The 11,143-nt window shown below is 40.0% G+C and overlaps 1 protein-coding gene across 2 annotated transcripts in view; it reads right to left on the minus strand.

The window, feature by feature from the left end:
* The window catches only part of LOC107736897 (netrin receptor UNC5D-like), a 240,457-nt gene extending 230,647 nt beyond the window's left edge, over window positions 1-9,810 (minus strand). For both annotated transcript variants that reach the window (XM_016548287.1, XM_016548286.1), the window contains exon 1: window positions 9,669-9,810. In XM_016548287.1, coding sequence (XP_016403773.1) covers window positions 9,669-9,759 — 91 coding nt within the window. In that variant the 5' untranslated portion in view covers window positions 9,760-9,810. The remainder of the gene's footprint in view (window positions 1-9,668) is intronic.
* Window positions 9,811-11,143: the final 1,333 nt, after the last annotated feature.

Here is an 11,143-nt window from a genome sequence, read left to right on the forward strand (position 1 = left end):
GAAAAAGTTAAAACACAGTTTGTTTCATTTGTATCCTTGTGCTATTGCTAGTAACTTGTTCATTTATTACTGACCGTTTGTCTTTATGTAACATTATTTATTAAAATGCAAGGTTACTTGAGTCAGAAACAATGAAAATGATAACTTTTTCTTAAGGTGTTTGTGAGGCCGCTTCATGAGCGCCCAGAAAAGTAGTTTGGAGCGCGCGAGTACCGAATGGTTTTTGGTTTAAAGACTTAAAAAGACGTGCAAATGATAAACTTTTGTGATGATGCAACACTGACCCGATTAGGCAAGTGACAGTCCTGTCAGCTGAGCGAAAGTGTTGTATGGCAGTGTGCAGCAGCTCTCTCATATGAGAATTTATCATTATCTTTGTAAATGTGCGCTCTTTTGGGCTAAAGGCTTAATGGAACCGTTTAAAGTAGTCATCACAATCATTTGATCACAAATTAATCTGCGATTCGGCGCAGCGCAGACGTGATTTAATATGCGTGTCCTTTTTTAAATTCCAGTTTATGCTGTTTGATTATGGCTTCGAATGTCGTAGTTGGAAGCTGGAAGTTGTTAGCCCCGGCTGGCCCGTGTGCGCAGTTGAAATACGGCTAATAATTTCTGACTGGCACATAACGGAACAAATGTAAACGGGTTAAGGTGAGGCCCCCTACAAGGCGGGGCCCCTGGGCTGCAGCCCATTCAAGCCCAATGGTAAGTCCGGCCATGCTCATAAGTTAACATTTGACTGGCAGAATCTGCAAATATTTTGCATTATTTAGCATTGTGTTTTTACTGTGCTGGAGAATCTACATAACTGCTATTTAAGCATATCCCACAAGACAATAGAAAAATGATCCTATACAAAAGTTCACATGCATAATTTGTTGCCCCCTTTTATGATAGTTGTTCATTAGTGCCTTAGTTGTCCTGAGCAGTAAAGCTGGACCTCAACATAACTGAGCCAGTGTGGTTGAGAGCTCAAACATGCAGAGCACACTGGGAAAAACCAAAGAACGTACAGTACATGGAGGTTTTCTCTCAAAAACAGTGGGAAGATGCACAGTACAAACCTTGTGCACAAATATCACAAAAGGAGATTTTTATGAGTTTTTTTTTTTATATGAAAAACACTTTGTAGATCCTTATGAGCAGAACCATATATTTATAGGGGTGTTTTAATATTTAACACGAGGATGAGAAATGTTTGAGGGAATTATTCTTACCAGCGCTTCTGACTGGCAAAACAAGCTTGCATAACCCAACATTGAATCAGCATAAACCAACTTTAACCAGCACCTTACCATTATAAACCAGCATAAAGCAGCATCTAACTGCACAACCCAATCCCCAACCAGAAAACCTGCATTTAGCCAGAATACAAAATGTCTAACCAGCATAAACCTGTGTTTAACTAGCATAAAATGTGCCTAACCAGCATAAACCTGCATTTAACCAACCAGCATAAAAAGTATCTAGGCAGCATAAACCTGCATTTATTATTCATAAACCAGGCTGTACCGGCATGGAAATTAATTCTGGTCTAAACTGGTCTTGTCCATCATGAAGGCCATTTCTGGAGCATTAACGTAATGGATATACTCCATGTTCACCCACTGTAAGCTACAATATCTACAACTATAACAAAAAAGTCACTGATATATTCTTTTCAGCAATGTCACACCAGTTTCGCATTTCAAAGACAATGCATAAGAAAATGGAAAAAGGACAAGCTTGTTCAAATGTCTTGCTAGCTAGTTTTGCTTGCTCATGTTGCCTGTCTCACAGTGATCAATACTGCCCACGGGCCAATCAGAACACTGCTCAATGACTGCGCAGCCATCGCAACCTCTGAGATTAAATTGCATTATATTTATTACAGACAACCTCTTACATCTCTGTCATTGTTGCAATTGATTATTAAAACATGAAATATTCATATTTGGGAGCGGTATCGATTTACATCAAAGAGACGTGTCGGATCATTTTTCAAATACAATGACCAATAGCAGACATCTGTCACAGTGGGGTAATGAGGGGAGAATACATTAAACTAGTTTACATTTGTGTGATTACTGCATAGAGGTTGATTCATGTTATCCATCAAACAGTCATTGTGTGTGCGTGTGTGTGTGTGTGTGTGCATATTTGTGTGAGTGCCTGTTAATTTGTCATTACTGCATTGCTAACTGTAAAAATACGAATCAGCAAGATTCTGATTGGGTCAGAATGCTTTAAAGATTGGAGCCAAGCATGAACTGTCAATTTTCTAAGGGCAAACGGGGGCTATCTTAGCACCATATTTCTAAAGAAACATAAACTATTTTTGTTAAATGTATTAATAAATAAAATAAAATAATTATTACTATATATTGCTGTTACTATTATTATTAGTTGATGATGCAGAGTACATAAATATCCATAAAAACTTTCCATCATGTACTATTTTCATTTTACAATTTTCACAAAATAAGAATTTTAAGAAATATACCCTGGTTTCACAGACAAGGCTTAAGCCTAGTCCTAGACTAAAATGTAAATCTGAGCTGTTTCAACTGAAAGAAACTTGCACTGACTGATCTTAAAACATGTCAGTGCCTTAGTTTTGTCTTAAGATGCACACCAGTAATGCTTTTTTCTAAGGCATGTTCATAAAAATTACTTAAATGTCCTAATTGAACTATGGCCTAATCCTGGTTTAGGCTAAGCCCTGTCTTTGAAACCGGGCCTATATGTATCAGCTTTAAAGCAATTATCAAAATAAAAAAAATAAAAAGTGACGTGACATGTGGCCAAGCATGGTGACCCATACTTGGAATTAGTGCTCTGCATTTAACCCATCCAAAATACACATATATATATATACACACACACACACACACACACACATATACATTCACTCCCCCCACCTACAATCCCTGCCGGTACGAGACTCAAACCCACAACCTTTGGGTTACAAGTCCAACTCTCTAACCATTAGGCCACGACTTCCCCTAACAAAAGCAATTAAATGTCAAAAGAAATGTCAGAAGTATAATTATAAGTATAATTAACAGTGTATAATTTATCCTACAATCTGCAAAGGAGTGGAAATACATGTTCCAAAGAATTTTACATAAACATTTATTTATTCATTTACTTTTAATTATTAATAAATAATCTCCTTTTTTTCTCCTATTTTTCTCCTATTTTTTCCTCCTTTCTCCTGAAAGACAGTTCAAGGTTCTTCTTTATTTGAAAAAAAAAAAAAACTCACAAAATAGGAAGACCACTAAAGGAAGAGCAAGTAGGGAGCACCAAAAAAGAAATGATTAAATGGAGGATAGACCAGAATATTTAGAGCACCTGAAGAAGCCTGTGTGCATGCTGAAACGGTAAAAAGAGTTAGGGCAGAGGAAGAGAAAGGAAAGCACTCATACTCAAGAGTTCACAATTAATGGTGCGAGTTATGCCTTTGTGGTGAAACCCAGGGTCAGTGGAGGAAGGACAGCAATCTAGAAGGCTCTTCATTCAGCACTCTCTCAAAAGCACTCTAAGGAGTCAAAAATGAATATGGAGAAACGGAGAGCAAGGCCGCTCAGGGAAAGGAACTGTAGTGTGGGCACGTGCCAAGAGAACTGAGAGGCAATACTTTCAGAGCTCTCCAAATATCCATATGGCTAAATGAAATAGCATGGCGAAGTAATGTTTTCAAGATGGCCATGTTTTGCTTTCACAGTGCATTTGCTATTTTGGCCCATCAACCTCCCACAACCAAAGAAGGTAATGATGTTATTGGTATCAATCCAGGGTACAAAATGATCAATGTTTTTTTTTATTATTATTATTATTATTATTTATTTATTTATTTTGTCCAATATAATGGAATTATTTAGCTGTTTTTCCTTCAATACCAGCAACAAGCAGCACAGGTCATTGTGACACCTTAGATGAGTCAGTTTCTGTCTCACAGTGAAACTGCAACAGACCTAAAAACATAAAGATACATTGTTATTTTGCTCCTCATATTTTGGTTTTAGTGGCTTAATGTGAGGAATATTCCACATATGTTCAGCTGAAGTAAAAGCTGTTAGAAGACACAAGATGTAGCAGTCAATTGGGTTTTCTATATAGTGTTTGATTTGAATTGCTCACATCGCTTACGTCAATGCAGACCAAACTACCAATTTGCTAAACCATGTTGCAGTTAAATCTAACGGCAAACATTTACTCATATCTGGCACTTAGTGAGGGTTAATTTTGGACCCTGTACTGTACGTACCCAAAACTTCTGGCTTAAGGACCTGCATTTAGATGCACCTGCATTGTCTGACAGTGGAGTGTAAGATGAACATCACCAAAAATACAGCATCTAATTCCACCCCCAAGAAAATGATGCAAGCGAACACAAAAATCTCCAAACTCAGCCTCCCCCAAGATCTACCCCTGCTGCCCTCTTGTTACTGAAAATGCATGCGGTTACGAAGATCCTCCCTCCTTTTGACATATTTATGAGTGCCTGAAAGATTAAATGTGACCTTTGTTGAGTTTTACCGGTGAATGTTGCACATACGGGTTCCCGAGGGGGCTGCCTGCCATGATTGTGAGCTTCTCCCGCTCCGTGTGCTTCGCTCCCGCCTGGCCGTCTTCGATGAAAGCGGCCAGGCTCGCGATCCTGCTGGGTCCGGCCCCGCTGTTGCTGAGGCACAGCGGCGGCTGTTATCGTGGGGATCGCAAGTGGATTTAGCGGAGGGATCCGAGACGGGCTCGTCCTTATCTCGGTCCTCACCCGCTAGATCCACGGCCCCCTTTCAGGGTTCGGAAGCCCGCCCCGCGGTTTCTTCCCCCCCGAGAGAGGGCCAGACGCTTCATCTATCTTCCTCCGAGGAGGTTGATGTGATGAGCGTCGAACTGATTTCACACAGGCTTCAGTACGGTGTCTCGCCGAGGGCGTTCCCAAAGCGTTCGACGCAGCGTCTCGTTCCCTTCGGGGAACCATGGTTACATACGTAACCTAGAGACGTTATACAGCAAATCACAAACCTCAGAGGGAAATTACACATAAACACCTGTTCACACATATGCAGATCAAAAAAAGCTTCTTATCCTTTACTGAAAAGCACGAGCTACTGGGAAAGTGCTGGCGTTCCATGTTAAAGCTATGACAAATGACAAGAGCACTCCATCATCCTAACAAGCATCTTCTGATCCAGATCCGCTCCTGGTCCCTGAGGATGAGCAAACCTGGTCCTCTCCACTCACATAAATACTCTCCACCATCCAGGCTCGTGACAAGTTCTCACAACATGGACAGGCTCCAAACATTTCTCTAGGGACATCACTGATGCATTCTGGGAAATGTATGCCTTGTGCTTACAGTACGAGATACTTGTGGACACTGCAATGCATCAGTGTTAACAAACATCCTGTGAGTAATATTCTATTGATGAACATACTTATTAGAGCCTGACCGATATGGGTTTTTTGGGGGCCGATGCCGATACTGATATTAGGGAGTAAAAAAAAAAAGATACTGATATATCGGCCGATATTCTTTATGTGTAGGCTATATTATAGTACAGTATAGTCAAAAGTTTGGACAAACTTCCCATTCGTGTGTCCAAACTTTTGACTGGTACCTTATATAGAATACAGTATATAACCTACATAAACAGAATATATATATACATAAACACATTTTTTGCAATGATAACTCAAATGTGAAGCGGCCGTTGAAAATCATTTGAACTTTGTGTCAGCACGTCATAAATAGAACAAGGCATCAGTTTACTGCATCCAGTATAGACAACATAACTGATTATAATGGGTTCTATTCTACACCGGACGTGAGTGGCGCGACAAAATATAATAGAATTATATTGTATTTTGTCACGCTGCGCGATGTGACCGATGTGATAAGCATGAGTTCTGGGCCGCAGCGCGGCCGGTATAAACACCAGCACTGACTGAGTGGCCGCGATCAGCTCCGGTGACCATAACACAGGTTTTAATGCGCCACAGACGCGTGCCGTGATGCGCAGATCAGCTCTAGTCTCTAACGTCACTGAATCTGCTGTTAAAAATGAGCCATCCTGTTAAAAATGAACTATCCATTCATCATATCATCATGCAAAACTAAGAATTAGAATCATTGTAAAGTGACGATCAAATATGGGTGCGGGTGGCTGGCGGGCGGATAATTTGAAGCAGCGGACTCGGGCAGTAGCCCCTCACTGCAGAACACAAGATCCAGGGGGCGTGGTTGGATCCACATCTAGGGGGTGGAGATGGGTGGGTTTAGGGATCAGGGGTGGAGACGGGTAGGTTTAGGTGTAAGGTGGGAGGACTTGGATCTGAATTCAACCACGCCCCCTGGATCTTGTGTTCTGCAGTGACGACCATCTCGACTCGTGAAGTTTGAGCTCATCCGTGCATCTCTACACTACACTGATCTGGGTCGCCAGTAGCAAACAATGGAGCGCGCTCTGCTGGACAAACTAAGTAATTACACCATTCAGAAGCATTTAATCTGTGTTATATGTTCTGTAAAATGTTCATATCGGCGGCATATCGGCTGGATTTCCGCCGATACCGATATATCGGCGACAGGCTCATATCGGCCGATAATATCGGCTAAACGATATATCGGTCAGGCTCTAATACTTATGTCATATTGAGTTGTGTGGTTGATGCACATACGCACAAAAAAAAAGTATCGCGTTGCAGATACACATCACCATTCTCCTTCATATGTGCGCAGATGTCAAAAAGCATACTGTGAGAGTTGGTCTAATGATACCGAGCGATAAATTAAACATTGCTTATGTTCCGATGGAAGGTGCTACCTTTATTCATAACTCATGCCATCAGAGAACCTCTCTGGAGACTTCAAAAGCTACTCAAACTCATTATCATGTGCACCTCCATCACTGAATCGGGCACAGTTACATCTCCATCTACTGCTGCCCAGTGCTACATTTCCGTTCTGTGTCTCACATCAACTTTATGAAAAAAAAAACCTACAACACATTAAAGGAAAATGTCATTTAACGCTCTGACCACAGGCAATGTGGCAAACACTGTAATAGTTTGGGTTTGTTTATGGTTTTCAATAACAGCTTCTTTCTGACAGGTGCAGAGCATTTCGGAGTGTGGATGTGAAACAATAGATGATGTCAGCGCTTGGGGCGGTGTAAGTGAACATGACAGATGATTGGATATTTTAATGACATGGTTTCCTTTGCATATTAATGAAATCTCCCAATGAACCAACAAAGCGATATCTCAGAGAGGAATAGATATATCTTATGCAATACCCTCTCAATGCTGGTGAGGAGAGTTCATTAATTATGAATGTTAGGCCAGTTTGAGCTGATTTCCATAGCTTAAGGAAAGAAGGAGGATCAAATCCTGAGGGTTAATTTGCTAATAGACTTGCAAATAGTTTATCATAAGGGACGATAGAATCAGGAGGTCAGATGTTACGCAGCAATATCAGAGGACTTTTTAACACACACAGTGAGAAAGAGCATTCTGTGTCAGTCAATTAATATTTGATGCAGATTCATAACTGAAGACTTAACTTAGGATTTAACACTTTAAATGCCCCTTATCTTATCACACATGAGCTACAGAATCACCATTTAATAGAAATAAACCCAGAGAGAAAACAGCTAAGACTATCTCTTAGCCAGCCTCTATGAACAGATACACAAAACGGATCTAAAAAGTGGCCCTTAAGGGTGCCTCAGGTAATAACAGCACTCCTGACTGATAACACGACCATCAACCTTAAATTGCCCACTCCACAGCATCAGGTTTCTTTTTAAATACTTTGCTTTAAATTGCAGACACCACACGTGGTAGGAATATGATTGACGGAAGGGCAAATAAACACTGGCAATTAACAAAATGCTAATTGGACACTTGTTTATAAACATCCAATTAATCTATCTCGGTTGAACATCTTAATGATAGTTATTGTATTCAGAGTCTCTGTGCCCTGTACTAAGCATCAATGACTCTTAACATAAGATAATTGCTGCCTTGCTTTTGCTTTCGCTTCAGAACACATGCAACATTCATCTTTGATAAAAGTACCGAGCAGCATTTATCATTTAAAAAGGAAATCTATGGATAGGACACCAACAGTTGATTTTCAGTCACACTTTCCACTACAATGTTCTTGCAATGTAAAAACAATCATGTTAAATATAAAGCAAAGAAAAAACTGGCAGCTGTTGCCAGAATCTCACTTTTATTATATATTTTACAGTCTGTAACTGTAAATGTATGTATGTGTGTGTGTGTGTGTGTGTGTGTATTTAGTGCTAGTATACCAACCTACTTCAACAACTCAAATCTGCTTTGTAACTTAAAATGTACTCTCAACCATAATGTTAATAAAGAAAAATACAAGAGCTGAAATAAGTAACATGATGAGTAAAACTTCCATGAAACACACCATGTTACTCAGACAAAATACCACTAAAGCAACACATGACACTAAAATAATGCAATAACAATGAACTAAACGACATAAAATTTAACAAAACGCCCTTGATAACCGATCACGAAAAACTAACTAAATAAATAAATACTATTGCAATAAAATATAATGCTTAAAGCGTAAAGTGACCTTTTACTTCCAAAACTATAATATTTCACAGTAAAAGTACATTTAAACTACAGCGTACTTAAGAACGCACTTAATTCACAAGTACTTTATGAAACTGCTTGTAATTTAAGCAATAATATATATATATTTTTTTTAAACGTGTACACCGTAAATTAAAGTGTTACGCGATTTTCAATCAAGAACACGACGGCTGAAGAACAAGTGTGCAGAATATGATGGAAAGGCGCCTTTCATGCCTGTTGCGCTGCGCCTCTCATGGCACGCACGCTTGACATTCTCACTCCAGTAAACAACACGAGCTTCATGCAAACTGAATTGATGACAAGGTTTCCAGTGGAGACTCAAAACTATAATATTTCACAGTAAAAGTACATTTAGTACTTAAGAACGCACTTAATTCACAAGTACTTTATGAAACTGCTTGTAATTTAAGCAATAATATATATATATTTTTTTTTAAACGTGTACACCGTAAATTAAAGTGTTACGCGATTTTCAATCAAGAACACGACGGCTGAAGAACAAGTGTGCAGAATATGATGGAAAGGCGCCTTTCATGCCTGTTGCGCTGCGCATCTCATGGCACGCACGCTTGACATTCTCACTCCAGTAAACAACACGAGCTTCATGCAAACTGAATTGATGACAAGGTTTCCAGTGGAGACTGTTAATAGAATTTCATGTTTTTGCAGACACTTACAAAATGCGTAGCGCGCAAATGTTTTTGTGCAATGGCACTCGCTTCTATTTACAGTCGCTTCTGCCTATTCAAGCGTTTGGCACATGATGGGATTGAAGCTCATTACTTTTACATGCGAGTAGGTAGTTTTACGCGAATTACCGTCTACTATACATGTTTCATTGCAAAGTCTTATTGATACTGGAACAGTCGTGCCTTGCATTGAAAAAAAACTAAAATACTATCATTTTTGAGCATCGCTCAGTGCATATGTATTCATTCATACAGCGAAGATTCAGAGTCCACGAACTCTCCAAGACAGCAAAATGTGGGGAAAAGTATATCGTTAGGTTTTCGTAAACAGTTAAGCTCTCTTACCTCTTGCCATCGCATAGGGCAGCAGGAGAACCAGGACCGCGAGGAAGCCAAAGCAGGAGTATCGTCCCTTCTTCCCAAAGCGTCCCATCATCTCTGCGCTTCTCTCCTGCGTCCCCAACTAAACCGGGGAGCCGCTCGCATGTGCCGCGCGTTCCCGTGGCTTCAGTAACAGGTCCCTCCCGTAGCGATAAACCCGAAGTTCTGCGTGAATCTCTCTCATCCGCGCGCTGAGTGCGTGTCTCGCGCATCCGTGAGACTGGAATAATGAAGCCGGTGCGCGCTGGCCAATAGCGGAGGGTGATTGAGGGCGGAGGGAGCGCAGCGGCTGTCCTTCACCCTGCTGCTCGGATGCACAGCGAAGTGACCAGATGTGCCTGAGTAAGAGATGATACATGAGCATACATGTCAGATGTCGGCTAAATTCGAGATGACATATGAACAGCTGGTTGTGTTACACTGGTTTCATCACAGATCGTGTCGGGCTCCTGGGGGCCACTGGGATGAGAGCAACGCTGTGCACACACCGGAGCAGAGGCGGTGGCGTCTCTCGTGCGTAATCTGCGTGGAAGAAGAATGGCGGTTTAATTAAGCAATACCACATGAGCAAGAGTGCTGTCGTACTTAAGGATATAAACAAGTAATTGGTGTCGAGTCATTTACATTTCAGACAGTAATTCACCAGTATGTATGTTTTGTCTCCACATTTGAAAAGTCGTGTGGAAAAATGGATGTTTAAGCAATATCACATGAGCGAGAGTATTGTTGCAATTAAGTCCATAAACAAGTAATTGATATCGAGTAATTTTTATTTCAGATAATAATTAGCCAGTCTGTATATTTTGTCTTCACCGCAAAAAAGTTTCAAATAAGTCAAACCGTCCAGATGAGTGTGTCGTAAAGACTAAAAGCCGGTGTGGAGTCACGTTTGAGTGGAACAGACTCAGCGATTCCCCGTCCCTGGCTGCTCATAGAGTTCTGCAATACATGGACTCCACGTTATCCATTCCAGGTTTTCCATCTCACTTCCCGCACTCTACTGAGAGAAACCCACTACAAGCGATCGGCCTACTTTAAAGCAAAAGAGAAAACATTTGCTCTTAAATTTGAGTTGTCTGTTGTATTAAAAAAGTAATAATAATTGCCTTCATAATATGTTAGTTAATTATTGAAAGGCTATTACAGTTTGAGTTCACTTTACAGTGATCATTTTACTATGTATATAATTAACTAAATTAACTACATTAATGTTAATTATGTTAATATAAATAATGGTAATTAAAAGCTTTTGGTTATTTTTATTACTAAATGATGTAACTGAATATTCAAGAATAGGGGGGCCATATGTAAAAGCCTAAGAATAAATAACTGAAAATATATTAACTGACCTTCTGTTTTTTTCTTCTTCATCATTTTCTAAGGTGGTTTACAGCCCTGACTATATATATATATATATATATATATATATATATATATAT

This window comes from Sinocyclocheilus rhinocerous, unplaced genomic scaffold (genome assembly GCF_001515625.1).
Source record: "Sinocyclocheilus rhinocerous isolate Xijiao unplaced genomic scaffold, SAMN03320098_v1.1 scaffold192, whole genome shotgun sequence".
Classification (NCBI taxonomy): Eukaryota; Metazoa; Chordata; class Actinopteri; order Cypriniformes; family Cyprinidae; genus Sinocyclocheilus; species Sinocyclocheilus rhinocerous.